The sequence below is a fragment of the Rhinatrema bivittatum genome, chromosome 2 (genome assembly GCF_901001135.1).
Source record: "Rhinatrema bivittatum chromosome 2, aRhiBiv1.1, whole genome shotgun sequence".
In the NCBI taxonomy this organism is placed as follows: domain Eukaryota; kingdom Metazoa; phylum Chordata; class Amphibia; order Gymnophiona; family Rhinatrematidae; genus Rhinatrema; species Rhinatrema bivittatum.
The window spans coordinates 136,606,748-136,624,357 of NC_042616.1; the positions used below are offsets into that span (position 1 = coordinate 136,606,748).

General features: G+C 42.6%; 1 protein-coding gene across 1 annotated transcript in view; it reads right to left on the minus strand.

Annotated features, from left to right (window-relative positions):
• Positions 1-14,567: 14,567 nt before the first annotated feature.
• Positions 14,568-17,610, minus strand: part of APBB1IP (amyloid beta precursor protein binding family B member 1 interacting protein) — a 281,248-nt gene continuing 278,205 nt past the window's right edge. Inside the window, exon 15 of the mRNA XM_029588668.1 lies at positions 14,568-16,626. Within this exon, the coding sequence (XP_029444528.1) occupies positions 16,030-16,626 (597 nt within the window). The 3' untranslated portion in view covers positions 14,568-16,029. The remainder of the gene's footprint in view (positions 16,627-17,610) is intronic.

The following is a 17,610-nucleotide window of genomic DNA, read 5'->3' on the forward strand; positions in this document are numbered from 1 at the left end:
AGGGGATTGGGGGGAAGGGAGAGGGGATTGAAAACGCAACCCATTTTTTCGCCTCCCCCCCGAGTCCTTAGCAGTCTCGCTTTCAACCCTACCCCCCTTGAGTCTCCAGCAATCTCACTCTCAAGTTGAGACTTGAGGGAGGGGGTTAAGAGTGAAACTGCAGGGGAATTGTGGGAGAGAGGGAGCTAAGAGTGAGACTGCTGGAGACTTGAGGAGGCTGAGAATGACAATTTCAAGGTGAATGGAAATAATCAAAAGTTCCTAAGTATGGAGAGTGGGGACATTTTTTATCTTTATTAGTTTTAATTATCAGATGGTGTTTGATGGTATCTGCTGTACTGAAATATTTTGTTGGTGTTTGGAAATTATTTTAACATTTTTATGAGCATTTAGCTATAGGATATTCTGTTCATTAGCTATTCTGAAATATTCTTTTTATCAGTATGGTTTTACTATTATGATTTATATTTCTTGATTTTATTATTTGTTTTATGAGGAACGGTGATGTTTCTGTTTTTCCATTATTGCACTGTATACAGAGCCTGGCTTATTATGGTTTCCAGTTCAGTTTTTGTGTTTCTTTTTATATTTTCTTGTCTCTTTATCTATATTTGGTGAAGGTTTGCCTTGTTCTGCATGTGTGGCCAAGATGAGGTATTCTGCTAGCATGCAGTTTCTGTGCAGCTTGTTCTGTTTTTCTAATAGGTGTATTAACTGTATTGATGTGTTAAGGCCTGGTGCAATATTTGCAGTGTTGCATTTTTCACAAGTGGGATTGTTATTGTTTGAATGGTAGCAGTTAGTACTCTTTTATTGTGGGAGTTTTATTTTATTGCAATTGTAATTCAGTTTACTCATGCCTTTCTGAGGGCCAAGCCCACACTCAAAACAGTTACAATAAGTCTAATACTGGATGGTTCTAAGTGTCATTTTTGCTATTTTGCAGGGTTTTCTGGTTGGCATCAGAACACTTCATGTAAATATAATATACATATTGTTACAAGTGATATTTTTACTTCAGAAGGTTGTACTTTGAATGTCATTTTTCATGTAAAATCTATTATTAGGAAAAGACCTAGGATGGAGCTAAGGGGAGGAGGAGGACCTAGGAAGGTATTGGGGGAATGGAGGAAAGACCTAGTGTTTTTCATGTGGGATTAAATAATTATAATATAAATGAAACCAAGGAAAGCTAAATATTTTGTTTTGCTTCTTTCATTTGCAAAACAATACAATACTCAAATCTTTCCAGATTCATACCACAAACACCCCACCAGATAAATCTCACTCTTTGGCCTTCAGTCTCACCCACTGGGATAGTAAATCTCACTCTTTGGGATGGAGAGTACAGGGGGACAGGGAAAGGTAGGTGATTATACCAGCGAGGGATAGGGGTGGGTGGGATATAAGTGATTATGCTGGGAGAGGGGTGGGAGTGAGGGCAAGGCAATGTTGTGCATTTACCGAATCCCCTTCTTTGAATGTCATTGCATGCCACTAAGTCTAATTAAAACTATGAATGGACTAATTCCACTTAAATATCTTTGTAGCAAATTTTACAATGTTGATATCAAGTATCCTAGATTTATTTTTTAATAGGACAGGCTAGCCCCAATAATTGTAATAGTCTCAAACAAACCTGGGAAACAAATTTGAAGAGACTCTTGCAAGAAGAAGACTTAAGTCAGTAGTTAGCTTATTGAAGACCTAGTAATACTTGATTCCCTGCATACAATATATTGCTTAAGATGTATAAGACACCAAAAATACTTTCAGGTCAATCCTGTAAAGTGCGTCCGCGGTTTCCCCGTTCCTAACCCGCTTTCTACTCACTTTCCGGCCGCGTTAGCCCTTCCTGCGATCCCCAATCCCCTTTAACCTACTCTTACCACGTCCTTAAATCCCCGGGTAACCCCTTCCGCACGCAGCATGTATATTGCATGTAAAAGATCGAATTAGCTATTCCCTACCATCCAGTAACGCGCGCCCCGACTATCGCTTTTTTACCCTGCCGTTTTGCCGCACGTTTAACCTGCTAACTTACCGCCTACCCTTACCTCTGCGTTAGAGGCAGGGGTAAGGGTAGGCGGCAAACTTTCCCCCAGCCCCCGCTCACTTGCCCTGGCCGCGTCCATGGGTGCTGGTCTCCGGGGCAGCCCTAGTCCTCTCCCCTCCTCCCGAAGCAACAAAAGCGAAAAAAATCGAAAAAAAAAGTTGCAAGAGAGAGGGGAGAGAGGACAGGCAATCCTACGCTCAGGACTGCCCTCCTCCCGAGGCAAGGCGCGAAAAGCAGCCTTGCTCCAGGAGGAGGGGAGGGGGGACTGGCAGTGTAAAGCGACGAAGTGACTTACTTTTTTTGCAGCCCCCCTCCGGAGACGGACATCGGCGAGGACGACCGCGGCTCCCCTGCCTCCAGCTGCCCACGAAGATGGACGCCTGCACGGGCGAAAGCAGCCCCTGTTCATGCAATTGGGCCGCTCAAGACGTGACGTCACGACGTTTGGCGCCGGGCACTAACGCAGCTCTTCCTACCGCTCGTTACTGGATTGACCTGTGAGTTAAATGGCCCAATCTCTGAAAAATGCTGGAGTGGATGTAATGGAATTGAAACAGCCAGAGATATAGGGCCAGATTTTAAAAGCCCTATGCGCGTAAATCCAGAGGATTTACGCACGTAGAAGAGGGTTACGCGCGCCAGGCCTAAAGCCCCGGGAAACGTGTAAGTCCCAGGGCTTGCAGAAAGGGGCGGGGCCAGAGGCCTCTGACATATTGGCCATTTGCCGCTGTGTTGGAGGATCGCCTGCCTGTCCGGAGGCAGGCGCAAAAGGTAAGACAAAGGTCGGGGGGGGGGGGGTGTTAGGCTAGGGGGGAGGGAATGGGGAAGGCAGCACGGCTCGGCGCGCGCAAGGTGCACAATTGTGCACCCCCTTACGCGTGCCGACCCCCGATTTTATAATATGCGCATGCGCGTACATGTGTCCACGCCGGGTAGAGCGTGCACATGTTCGCCCGTGCGCTCCTTTTAAAATCTACCCCATATTGTGGGAATGTGCCAGAATATAACAACTCTGGGAGAAAGTTTACAGATTTCTAGAAAAGTAAATGAGTGCTGGGGAACTCTGTTCTTTTAGTTGGCCCTTATTTGGCCTAGATGTGTGGAGAAACATCAGGCAGAGAAATTATATAAAATACTAGATGATTGCCTTAACGTTAGCCCCAAGAATAATTATCAGAAACAGGAAAACGATATATATTTACTGAATGGGATGGTCTTGCTGACAGCAGTGTTTGAGAAGATCATTATGCAACTCAAAGATGAAGTTTCACTTTAGTATCAATTTCATAACATACAGGCTAACAAAATATTGGCATTAAGCCAAAAATGTTGATAGAAATAATACAAGCTTATTTCCATTTCAGAGAAATTAAAGTCTGCACCAAAAAATCCTGCTGTGGAGGAATCTCAATTTAAGAACAACCATTTTTATTGGAACTCCATTAAAAAATAGCACTTACAGACCAGGACATGAAGGCAGCCTGGACTTGTTTTGCTTCTGCTTTCTCTTCAAGACATGTCACAGAATACACAGGACAACCTTCAGCAAACTTGGAAAGTGGTACAGAGTCAAAAGATGGTCGAGACTTTGTGTCCGAGAGCTGAGGATAGGATGGGAGGGGAGGAAAAGAGGGGAACTGTGACAAGGAGAAGCTGGATTGTTAAAAGTGGGAAGAAAGGTGTTTAAGTACTGTATTAGAACCAGTTCTGTAATGATCCAGCCTAGGGACCTATGCAAAAAAACTTAAGCAAAATAAATTTAAGCTTGGGCTTGCAAAGAAAGTTAACATGTAGCCACTTAACAAGTAGTGGAAAAAGATAGAGGTAGATTTTCAAAGCATTGCCCGTGCAAAAATGGCCACATATGTGAGAATTTTAAGAAGCTGTGAAGTACGTGTTGCATTCCCATGCATGTGTCAAGATCAAGGGGACGGAAAAAGGGCGGGGCATGGGCATTCCAAGCAGGGTCAAAAGTTAACACGTGCAACTCCAATTTTTAAAAAAGCTGAACACGGTGCATGTCCATGTGTTATCTGTGTCTCAGCATGAAGGTTTGGGGTTTACAGGATGAAGAACCAGAAGGGTCTTGAAGACCTCAATATCAACTGGACAAATCAGTGAACTAATTTGAAAAACTGGTTTTTCCTTCTCGCCAGCATGTTATAAAATCTGCCTGCATAAACGAGTAAAATCCGCTAAAGCCCTAGCAGAACTAGGCATTGGACATTTACTAGAGCTGCCTCTTAAGTTTATGCACACACATACACGTGGTAAGGGGATTTTAAATAATATGCATGTACTTGCATGCATGATATAAAATTGCAGTGTATCTCCGCTTGTGCGCCAATACATGCATTTATGGGCACATGTGTTCCTTTTAAATTAGCTGGTTAGTGTGGGCATGGTAAATAATTTCCCCAATAGCATGTTCATGCCATTATCATACACTGAACCCTGAAAATGCACTGGCTAAATAGTGTGAGTATGGTACCATGAGGAAGGTAAATAACATGAGTATGGTAAATTGAGCATGCTCAGTTTTCTTTTTTAATTGACTCCTGCTGGCTTTCAAGGGGAATACAAATAAGCATGATATGTTACAGATTACTAGAAATAGGGCTCAATTTCATATTTGAGTTCTTTTAGAACTCTGGGTTGAAAACGATCCAGTCCTGGTGATTTGTTACTTTTTAGTTTGTCAGTTTGCTGTATAACATCTTTAATTTTCACAGCGATGTGCTTCAGTTACTCTGAGTCATCACCATCAAAGAACATTTCCAATGTGGGGTACTCATCATTCTCATCAGTAAAGACCAAAGCAGAGAATTAATTTAGTTTTTCTGCTATGACATTGTCATCTCTAAGCTCTCCTTTTACCCCTTCATCATCTAATGATCCAGCTGAATCTTTCACAAACTTCTTGCTTTGAATGTACTTGAAAAACTTTTATTCGTTTTTACCTCTATGGCAAGCTTCCTTTCATATTCTCTCTTGTCCTGCCTTATTCATGTTTTACATCTAGCTTGCCAGTGCTTATGCACTTTCCTATTTTCCTCTTTTGGATCTGGTTTCTATTTACTGAAAGATGTCCTTTTGGCTTTATTTGCCTCTTTCACCTCACTGATTTTTACGCATACGGGCCTTTTAAAACTTGGGCGTAAACTTGGGCGTAAATGCACAATCAAATCTTTATGGGTAGAAATCCCTTGTGTGTTGGGTAGGAGTCTACTGATAGGCGTATACTGTCATCCACCTGGCTAAGATTATGAGATGGACAGTGAAATACTAAGAGAAATTAGGGAAGCTAACCAAATTGGTAGTGCAGTAATAATGGGAGATTTCAATTACCCCAATATTGACTGGGTAAATGTAACATCACACAAGCTAGAGATAAAGTTTCTGGATGGAATAAATGACAGTTTTATGGAGCAATTGGTTCAGGAATTGACGAGCGAGGGAGCAATTTTAGAACTAATTCTCAGTGGAGCGCAGGATTTGGTGAGAAGGGTTATGGTGGTGGGGCCGCTTGGCAATAGTAATCATAATATGATCAAATTTGAATTAATGACTGAAAGGTGGGCAGTAAGTAAATCCACGGCTCTCGTGCTAAACTTTCAAAAGGGAAACTTTGATAAAATGAGAAAAAGTTTAAAAAAAAAAAAATTGAAAGGTGCTGCTAAAATGGTAAAAAGTGTGGAACAGGCGTGGTCATTGTTAAAAAAAAAACAAAAAAAAAACCATCCTAGAAGCACAGACAATATGTATTCCTTGCCTTAAGAAAGGTGGAAGAAAGGTCAAATGATTTCCAGCATGGCTAAAAAGTGAGGTGAAAGAGGCTATTTTAGCCAAAAGATCTTCATTCGAAAATGGAAGAAGGATCTATTAGAAGAAAATAGGATTAAGTGTAAGCATTGGCAAGTTAAATGTAAGACATTGATAAGATAGACTAAGAGAGAATTTGAAAAGAAGTTGGCCGTGGAGGCAAAAACTCACAATAAAAACTTTAAAAAATATATCCAAAGCAGAAAGCCTGTGAGGGATTTGGTTGGATTGTTAGATGACCTTAGGGGTTAAAGGGGCACTTAGGTATGATAAATTCATTGCAGAAAGATTAAACAATTTCTTTTATTGAAGAGGATTTTGGGAAGATACCCATTCGGAGATGGTTTTCAAGGGTGATGATTTAGATGAACTGAACCAAATCACAGTAAACATGAAAGATGTGGTAGGCCAGACTGACAAACTGAAGAGTAGTAAATCACCTAGCCTGGGTGGCATACACCCCCAGGGTTCTGAAAGAACTAAAACATTTCAGACCTATTTCAATTAATTTGTATTCTATCATTGAAATCATACATTGTACCTGAAGATTGTAAGATGGCCAATGTAACCCTGATGATCCGGGAAACTATATATTTAGATAGACATGGTTTAATGGGACACAGCTAGCATGGATTTACCCAAGGGATTTCTTGCCTCACAAATCTCCTACATTTTTTTAAGGGGTGAATAAACATGTGGACAAAGGTGAACTGGTTGATGTGGTGCATTTGAATTTTCAGAAGTTATTCGACAAAGTTCCACATGAGAGGCTTCTAAGAAAACTAAAAAGTCATGGGATAGGAGGTGATGTCCTTTTGTGGATTGCAAACTGGTTAAAAGACAAGAAACCGAGACTAGGATTAAATGGTTTGTTTTCACAGTAGAAAAAGGTAAATAGTGGAGTGCCTCAGGGATCTGTATTTGGACCTGTGTTTTTTAATATATTTATAAATAATCTGGATAAGGGTATAATGAGTAAAGTGGTCAAATTTGTGGAAGACACAAAATTATGCAAAGTAGTTAAATCTCAAGTGGATTATGATAAATTGCAGTAGGATCTTGCGAGACTGGAAGATTGGGCTTCCAAATGGCAGATGAAATTTAACGTGGACAAGTGAAAGTGATACATATAGGGAAAAAATAACCCTTGCTGTATTTATACAATGTTAGGTTCTATCTTAGGCATTACCACCCAGGAAATAGATCTTGGATAATACATTGAAATTGTTGGCTCAGTGTGCTGTGGTGATCAAAAAAGTAAACAGAATGTTAGAAATTATTAAGAAGGGACTGACAAAATAATGGATGTCATAATGCCTCTGTAAGGTTCCATGGTGAGACCACATCTTGAATACTGTATGCAATTGTGGTCGCTGCATCTCAAAAAAGATATAGTTGTTATGGAGAAAGTTCAGAGAAGGGCGACCAAAATAAGTGGCATGGAATGGTTGCCCTATGAGGAAAGGCTAAGGAAGATAGGGCTGTTCAGTTTGGAGACGAGAAGACTGAAGGGGGATATGATAGAAGTCTACAAAATCATTAAATGACTTGAACAAGTTAATGTAAATCAGTTATTTACGCTCTCAGATAATAGAAGAACTAGGGGGCACTCCATGAAGTTAGAAAATAGCTCATTTAAAACAAATCAAAGTAAATTCTTTCTCACTCAGCGCATAGTTAAGCTCTGGAATTCATTGCCAGAGGATGTGGCTGTGGCAGTTAGAGTAACTGGGTTTAAAAAAGTTTTGGATAAGTTCCTAGAGGAACAATCCATAAACTGCTATCTACCTTATAAATGGGCCATGACCGACGGCCCGCAAATTCGCAGTAGAGCACAGCTCTACTGCGCATGTGCGGGCAAGGACGTCGGTCTCAGCCAGTGTCATCAGAAAAAAAAAAACATGGTGGCAGGTGGCAGCGGCGTCGGGTGGCAGCGACAGCGGCGGGGGCGTCGTCAGCGAACGACGATGATGACGAGGAGCGGCGGCAGCGGCGGCCAGTAGCGAGGGAGGGAAGAGAGAGAGGGAGGGAGGGACTGAGTGAGAGGGAGGGATGGACTGAGTGAGAGGGAGGGAGGGGGAGGGAGGGACTGAGTGAGGGGGAGGGAGGGACTGAGGGAGGGAGGGGGAGGGACTGAGTGAGAGGGAGGGAGTGAGAGGGAGGGAGGGGGAGGGACTGAGTGAGAGGGAGGGAGGGGGTGGGGAAGAGTGAGGGGAGAGGGAGAATGAGGGAGAGGTGAGAGACAGGGATGTGAGTAAGTGGAAGGGTAAGAAGTTTTGGAGCAGAGAAAAAGGGAGTGGAGGAGGGCTGAGGGAGAGGGGATGGGATTGAGAGAGGGTGGGGAGTGACTGAGGGAAGGGGAGAGAGGTGGGAGTGACTGAGGGAAGGGGAGGGAGGTGAGAGTGAGGGGAAGGAGGCAGTGGGAGACAGAGGGTGAGTAAGACTGAGGGGTGGGAAGGGGGTGAGTGACTGAGGGGAAGGGGGAATGAGGGAGAAAAAGTGTAGGAGGGTGCTGTGTTCGAAAATGGACCGAAAACAAAAATGTAATGTAGCCCGTTGTGACGGGCTTAACGGCTTGTTAATTAATAATGAATAGCTTGAGATTTATTTAGGGGTAGATTTAAAAAATATAAGCGTGCACGTTCATCTGCGCACGCTACCTGGCGAGCGCACATGGACGCGTGATTTTATAACATGCACGTGCCGGCACGCGCCTGTTATAAAATCTGGGGCGGTGCACGCAAGGAGCAGACTGGGAGGAAACTTTCAGAACCCCCTACCTATCCTTCCTCACTCTTGCCCTCTCCTCCCTGACCCCTTGAAAGGTCCTACCTTTTTTTTTCTCCTTTGTTTTCGAACTTACGCCAGCAGAGCGGCAAATGGCCACTGTACCGGTCGCCTTCAGCTCCACCTCACCCCCTGGACCGCCCCTCCATCCCCCTCCCCGCCCCTTTTCTTTGGTCCAGCTCTTGTGCGCATTACAAGGGTCATGTGCGCGGCCGGGCCCCTTCTAAAATGCAAGGCCTGGACGCGTGCATACTCCCCATTTGTTATGCGCACCGGTCATTTAAAATTGGGCCATTAAAGTTTGGGTACTTGCCAGGTACTTGTAACTTGGATTGGCCTCTGCTGGAGACAGGATACTGGGCTTGATAGACCCTTGTTCTGACCCAGTATGGCATATGTAATGTAAAAGTTATACCAAGGACACAACAACAGAGCCTGTATGTTTCTCAGAATTAAAAGCCTTTATTATTATGCGCATAAGGAAGTCGGCTCTCAAAGTTGCAGAGTCCAACTTAATCCGGTGTCCATTTGACTTTACTTAAATACTCTTTCTTCCAGGATGTTACTATAAACACTTCTTTGATTTAAGATTACAAGATGAAAACATTTGTTAACTTTAGCATTCTTAACTGGCCTGGGAATTCTAACCTAAAGGCTTTTAATTCTGAGAAACATACAGGCTCTATTGTTGTGTCCTTGGTATAACTTTTACATTACAGATGGTGCATTATTCCGGGAATCGAAGAAGGGAAGATGCCAGCTGACCAGAAACCACTGGCCAAGAGCCCTTCTCTCGATCTGAATGGAATACAAGACAGGATCCCTGAAGGTATTTATCTTTTTATGTCCTTGTTCTTTTTGTGCCATGCCATTTGTATTGTACTAACACTGAGACCTTCAAGGGAGATGTGCTTACTTATTATTTTTGCACTATTATATGGAGACTAGTGTGTTCCTCTGAATTACAAGTTAAGGCCTGATATAGCCAGTGGGGGAATTCAAGGAGCAGAGCTCCAGGAAAGGAATTCAGGGGGCTTGGCTTCTGGAATAAAAAAATACCAGGCCTGGTGGATTACAGGTGAGGTAATGTCCCTGGAAATACAACCTAGGTGAGGTAATTTCCCTAGGATTACAGGTGAGGCATTGTCCCTGGAAATACAGCCTAGGTAAATAGGCTGGGGCAGCCTGGTAAAAAACTGGGATAAGTATGTGAAGTGCATCCCTGCTTATGGTATTAAAAAAAAAAGAGAAAAATATATAAATAATAATGAGAAGGGAACCCCTGATCCCATTCCTGCTTGGGAGGTCTTGAATGCGTAGAGTGTCTGTGATACGCAAGAGGCTGCCTGTTGTCATGCATGGGAGATCTACCCAGCAAGGAAATTCCAGAACCTCCATTAAAAACACTGCTCATTGACTGTGGAAAACTTATGCACCAGAAACAGTCCGGTATATGTTTAAATGGCAACATGATACTAAGGGGTTATTTGCAGCAGAAGGTACTTTTGAAAAGCTGTAACAATTAAGAGTTTGTTTGTTTTTTTTCTTTTAGATGGTTCCTGTACAATCTCCGCATTAGTTGGCCACATTTGAATCTTCCTTGCTTTGCCCAGCACATTTAACTCCTGCCAGTTCAGAAGGCAGCTGAATTGCTTCCAGCAAATCTTTAACAAAGGATCCATTTTTAATCATCTCCCCATTAGCGGTTAAGTACCCCCTCATTCTCCATATTGCCCCATAATCATGGACCAGCCCAAGGCATAATGAGAATCTGTGTAAACACTGAGACTTGATCCTTTTCTCCTAGAACAAGCCCTAGTAAGGGCTACAATTCTGCCGTTTGTGCTGATCGAGCATGAGTAAGGGGTCCAGCTTCCACCACTGGGTACATTCAGCGTATCCAACCTTCAATGAACTGGTATCATGGAGAGTGGAGCAATCTACAAAATAAACTGTGTCAGCATTAGAAAGAGGGGCATTCTTTAAGCCTTCCCTGGGCTGCAGTTCATATTCCATTACCATTGCACAATCATGGTCAGGGGTTTCTATTTTCTAAGTCAATTATTTCTGGCAATAAGGAGGCAGAGGTGAGGGCAGAACAGTGGTGAAAGATAATATTCCCTGATGTAAAAGAAGTTCATGCTTTGTCGTGCATTCCAAGGTAATTACCTGGGTCGTTGCATTGTCTTAACCTTACCGCTAATTCATCCCCTCTAAGTTATTTCTTTAATATGTTACCTCTCCAGTTTGCCTCTTCTGGCTCGCCTTCATAGCTTCCTCTAGTTGCTGCACCTCTGTTGCACTATGTTGCTTTATGTTGTCCCTCCCCCCCCCCCCTTTTCCCTGTTCATTGTACTTTCCATCTATTGTTTGATGTAAACCGATATGATGTGCCCACTAATATCGGAATAGAAAAGCTGTTAAATAAATAAATAGATTGTTTAAAACTGTGAACAAAGCATGTAGCAAGCAGAGATGCAATGGGTGATACAGGATTAATGACTGCCTTGTGCCTTATCTCTGTCTCGCAGTACTTGGTAGGGAGGTTTAGCCAAAGAAGTAAAATCAGAAAGCCACATTATACAAAAATTTACCACACCCAGAACTGCTCGTAATTTCTTTAATGTTGTAGGGACCTGTACCTTTAAATAGCTTCAGTTCACTCAGTGGACAAGTGTTTCTTCCTCTTATACAGAGAAAGACCTAAATATTTCACGTATAATTGACATATTAGAAGTTTATCTTTCAATACCTTAAGACCTAATGAATGCAGGAAACACAGCTCTACTTCAGTATCGCCTAGGCAAAACTGGGTGAGAGAATACAAGAAGATTATAACATACTGAAGTATCTTAACTCCTGGAGATAACTGTCAGTTGCAGTAGAATATATGAAACTATAAATACTATGAGTCATGGTTAATTCTGAATCTTTAAATTTAAAATTGGCCAGGAATTATTTCTATGTGATTAACCAATTATAGACACTTAGAAAAACAGGGGTGAGAGAGATCTGGTATCATTAGGGTTAATAAGCTTGATTACCCCCTGGAACTTAGCATTGAGTCTGCTTTGAACTTGAAGGAGACAGCCAGAAAGCCAACTTCTTTGTGAAAACTAAGAAATATCTTTAATTTATCTTTATTATAGAGGGCTGGTTATATTTATCTGTTTTTGTATAGTGCCAGCCTTAATTGTCTACTTTTCTAGATATTAATATTTGTTACCTCGCGACGAGCTGGGGCGGCAAGGACATCAGGTTCCGGGTTCCTTCGGCGACGTTCTCAGGCAGCAGCGCGGGCCGACGCGATTCAGCCACTAGCTCCGCCCCCCCCCCACGGCGCGTCGGACTTTAACCCGGACGTCCCCGTGTTTACGCGGGAACTTCGGATATTTAAAGGACTGAGCCCAGCATAGCATTGCCTCGGCTACAGGCTTGCTTGTGCTGGTGCTCCTGTGAGTGACTTCTGGTTCCTGTCTGATTCTGACTTTGGATTGCCCCTGGACCTGCTCTGCCTGCCGCCTGCCTTGACTTCGGATTGTTTCTGGACTTACCTAGCTCACCCCGGCCTGAAGCACGGTGTGCCATCTCCACTGGCTGAGATCTCCCTAGGATCTACCATTCCGGAAGGTAAGATCCTTGACTACCTTGGATTCACATATTTAAATCATAACAATATTGCTGCTTTAAATTGCTGTGTGTTTGTCTAAGTAAAACAAAAAACAAAACTATACAAAAAAAAAGGGTTGGGCTAAGCAGCTATTGCAAGTGACTCAGAGCATTCCAGGGGGTGATCAAGTTCAGTCTGCTTTGAACTTGAAGGAGACAGCCCTAAAGCCAACTTCTTGGGGAGAGCCAAGGAAAAAGCTTAAATTAGCTAGCCAAAATCAATAGCAGATACAGTGTCCAGTGAACAGCTCTGGCCAAGTATTAACTGTTTAACTCCAGGCAGGCGTTAATTACTGGGCGCTAAATGTGCGTCCTAGACAAACTTTTTTTTTTTGCATCTGGAGTGAATGCTAATAGCTTCAATCACATGCATTTGCATGTGATTAGCGCTATTTGACTCATTCTACGTCAGACGCACGTTGAATAGGCGCTAATCCCCTAATTGTATCAGGGGATTCATTAGCGCCTATTCAAACCAAGTCCCGACTGCGGATTATACAGTGCGCTCAGGCCCATGGTTTCCCCTTCTATGCTGTTGAAACGTTCAAGTGTGTTCCTTTTCTTTACGCACACATAAGGAATCATCCTGAACAGTATTGAAACTTCAGTAAGATCAAAATGAAAATAGCACCCAGAACTCAGACAAGATTAAGCTCAAGAACCTATTATTCTTTATAACTGCCCATATCAGGTATTTAGATCAGGCTGATTGTTCTGTGTTTTTGATTCTAAGGTAGTTACACATTTTTTTGCTTCGACGACTGTGTTAAACCACTTTACGCTCTCTTTCAGGCCGATACAGTACAGTGCGCTCGCACTGTTAACCTGTCATTGGACGCGCGTTTTCCCTTACCCCTTATTCAGTAAGGGGCGGAAAACGCGTGTCCAACCCGCCGAACTTAATAGCGCCCTCAACATGCAAATGCATGTTGAGGGCCCTATTAGGTATGCGCTCGCGATTCAGAAAGTAAAATGTGCAGCCAAGCCGCACATTTTACTTTCAGAAATTAGCGCCTACCCAAAGGTAGGCGCTAATTTCTTCCGGCACAGGGAAAGTGCACAGAAAAGCAGTAAAAACTGCTTTTCTGTGCATCCTCCGACTTAATATCATGGTGATATTAAATCCGAGGTCCCTGAAGAGTAAAAAAAAATTTAAAAAATTTGAAGTCGGCCGGCGGCTGTCGGGTCGAAAACCGGACGCTCAGTTTTGCCAGCGTCCGGTTTCCGAGCCCGTGGCTGTCAGCGGGCTCGAGAACCGATGCTGACAAAATTGAGCGTCGGCTGTCAAACCCGCTGACAACCGCCGTTCCTGTCAAAAAGGAGGCGCTAGGGACGCGCTAGAATCCCTAGCGCCTCCTTATGCCCGTTTCTACCGCCGGGCCTCATTAGAATACTGTATCGTGCACACAGGCGAGTGGCCTGTGCGCGCACCAGAAGAGCAGGTGTTCGCCCGCTCTCCCGCAGACTTTACTGAATCTGCCTGTTTGTGTGCAATCCTAAACTCTGCAGGATAAAGTAGGGCTGAACGGATTCCCAACTGAAATAATTTGGAGGAAACAGGGGCAAACTCCCTTCGCTGCGCTGATAATTTGGATGAATAATCTTGAAATACCATGACTTTTTTTTCCCATTATAGGTTAGTTGCTTTTCAGCACGTATTGCTTGTTGAATTTCTACTTAGCTTAACTTTGTGCACAATCACCACACGCAGTCTGTCGGCATTCTCCCTCTTGGTTTATTTTTTTCCACCATATTTTTATGTAGATACATTTGTATAATTTGGCCTATGATCAAAGGCTAATTAGCCTAGGTTTGGTACTCTGAATAGCAGACTTCTCCCAAGAGAAGCAGAATTTGGAACATCTATTGTTAGTACCATTGGCATCTAGTTGTTTCGAAAATTATTTTTTTAATCCAAAAATAATCCGACACAATAAGAAATAATTTTATCTTTATTCCATACTTTGTACAGATCCTTAGCTCTAGGTCACAAATTAAAAACACATTTGAAGATTAGGCAACAGTGTTGTTATTCCATATACAAAATGCCCTCAAAGGCTCAGGAGTCTTTGTAGCTAACTGGGATGCAGACCAATACATTTCTCATGTTCCGTTGTCCCAGCACAAGCACAAAATGCTTTACTCTTGTAATGCTGATACCACCTAGTGATGCAAACATTTTAAGTCCCAAAGAAGACACGCTAACGAATAAACGTTCACACCTTAAATTTACTCGGGATAGTAAAACTGAATCATTTATTTGGAAATGTGCACATTTTGAACAGACTGAAGCACAAAATCCGAAAATGAGCGTACATTAAAAAAAGCAGCTGCTAATTACTTCTAATTTCTTTATAAGATTGCATTCATATTTGTAACTTTAAATGATATTATCCCTGTTTCAGACCCTTCCTTTGGACATCATTCAGAGGTGGCACTACACAATTAATTGAAAAATTCACCAATTTATGCATACTTTACTTTTCAATAACCTAATCATCAGGATATTGTTCCTTAGAGGTGAATTGTTGTCTTGCACACCTCAGTTCAATTCCAAAGCTACTCAGAGCAGCAATTATTTCCCTGCAGGTTGCAGGATATTAGACATTTGTAAATCTGAGCAAAATAATCCATAAAAATGAACTGCATGGACCTCCCATGGCAAGAGGCCCTTCTCTTAGTTTTTACTTTGTACAATGATTATTTCCTTCTTCCCTCTAAAAGGTGTGTGTCCGCACAGCCCTTTGGACAGGGAGAATGAGAAAGCCAAGGATGATGCCTTTTAAAGACAAATATAGCGTATATGGTCTGATTCATTCTTTCTTATCATATTAAAGGAGCAGCACTAGCTCTGGTCTTCGAAATACAGGTTTAGCTGTTTTTTTGATTCTCTGGCTTTACTCTCTTGATTTTGAGGACAACTTTCAAAGCCATTTCCGCACATCAACAGGCTGCCTGAAAACTGCCCTCCAATGAGGTGGCTAGAAGTCTGCAGTTGTTCGGCATTGTGTGGCACTTTTAGCCACAGGCAGCTTGTAAAGAAACAGACATCAAAGAAAAACAACACATGACTTCCTGCTTTGAAAACTGATGCGAAGTCTGCAGGTAAAAAAAAAAGTCCACCCGGTCTTTGCCCAGCTGCCAACAGTATGAAAATTGCCTCCTGTATTCCTAGATCCCCTTTCTTTTTTGGTCCTGGAATATTACATTACATTTGAATACTGCTCTGGAATAATTAAAAGGCGGGAACGCGCTGGCATTGACCCGACCTTGTTTCCTGAAAAGACGCCTTCCCCGAGTTCATTCTTACACTCTTCATCCCGCATGAATGCGCGGCTTGTTGGGGGGTTCTGAGGGGGCTCAGTACAGCAGTGCCCCCAGCTTGCACAGATTTTATAAACACAGGAGTGGAAAAGCTTTAAAAACCTCCTAAAAATAGAAAAGTAACTAAAAAAGCACAGCAAAAAAACGGGGAACTTCATAAATGGATGTGTTAACAGACAGTTGTACTATCTAAAATGTTCAAAGTAAAAAAAACAAAACACCTTACTGCTGATGATTTAATCAGCTTTATCAAAATATTAGCTAGCAACCAGGGGTTGAAATCAGGGCTAAATAAGATGCCAAATGCTCTTTAATTCTCTCTAGGATAACTACAGTTTGATTTATAAATTTGGATTATAACAAACAAACCTTCAGGATGTGCTTCCCTGCTTCTTCTGTAAAGCTTGCATTAGGTCGGCCATAAAGTCTGGCTGCCCACCTCCACCCCCGGCTGGCGCTGGCGCAGCTAGGCTCGGCTCCCCAGCATTTAGTCGAGGGTGATCTCGCCTCTTTGGAGGTAATGGAACAGGTTTCTTCACCGCAGGTTTAGGCTGGCTGGGGGCAGCAGGTAGAGGAGGAGGAGGAGGAAGAGGGGGATGATTGCCTGGCTGTGGTATTCCATCGCCGGTGGCGAAACAAGGAGGGGGAGGGGGCAAAAAGTCGGGAGGGGGGTCATAGAAGTCAGCAGGCGGTGGCGGCAAATCATTCTCAAATTGTGGAGGCAACGGAAAGTCGTCTGCTGCTGCTACTGGGGCCGGTGGCAGCTGCGCGTTTCCGTTGTTGTTTTTCCTGCTGGCTGGCAACGAGGCCGGAGTTGAGGAATGGACTTGTGAAGATAGCCGGGCAGGTGCCGGAGGTGCTATTTTTGATGCACGCAAAGATACCTTCTGGATCTGTTGGAGATTGGCCGCTGGTACGGGCAGCAACTGTGCTTGATCAGGATCCATGCCGGCACCAGGCTTCTTTTCCTTGAACAATATGAAAATGCAGATGAAACAGCAAAACAAGCAAGCAAATCTAAACCCACACGATATTTCAATTGAGCTACGAGGGGTGTTTAGATCTGGGGGATCTGCTGTCCCTAGTAGCACAAAGAACAAGAATGGAAGAAGGAAATATATTATCCAAATGAACAGTGGCAGGGAGCTGCTATTGAAACAAGTTGGGAAGCCCTCATGTAGTTTATGGGTTATCCAAATGTTGTTAGTGATGGTGGTGGTCAAGTCTTTAGAATTTAGGAGAACCTAAGGGGCTTGCAGAATAGATGGGCTTTACAGGAGAAATAAACAGTCAGGACAATTTTTCATACAGCCCATTGGCCTGCAAGCCCATTTTCAAAGGAAAACCACATGTGAGGGGTTTTCCTTTGAAAATCAAACCAGCCGCCAGTGCAAATTTATTTAATTATTTATTTATAGCATTTATATATCTGTTTCCTAAGTGGTTTACAATAAAACATAAAAACACTAAAACAACCATAATTAACTAATAATAAATAACAAAAAATCATAAAGCATCATGCATTAAAAAACAAAATATATGTTTCAAATACATAAAAATGTCTGTTGCCTGTTAATTTAATAAATCTGACTGTATTCAAGCCACGGCTGGTTTCCATTGGTTAGATGTTACTATATGCCTGACTAAACAAAAAACTTGTAATTATTTTCCTAAAACTAAACAGGGAAGTTTATTTTTTTCTCTGTTGGTAAAGAATTCCATTGTAGAGGAAATCATAAATATGTGCTCATCTGATTCATCCATAGAACATCTGTGTGGGGCTTTCTCTCTCCAGACCTAGCTTACACCTTTTTCACCTGTTTTTGGATTGGGATAAATGTACCTACATGGGAAAGGGACAGTTTTTCAGCATGGATTGCCTTCAGTATGTTTTACTAAATTCTGCAACATTAATATAGAATTTTAATTTGCAAACTTCACTGGTGACATTG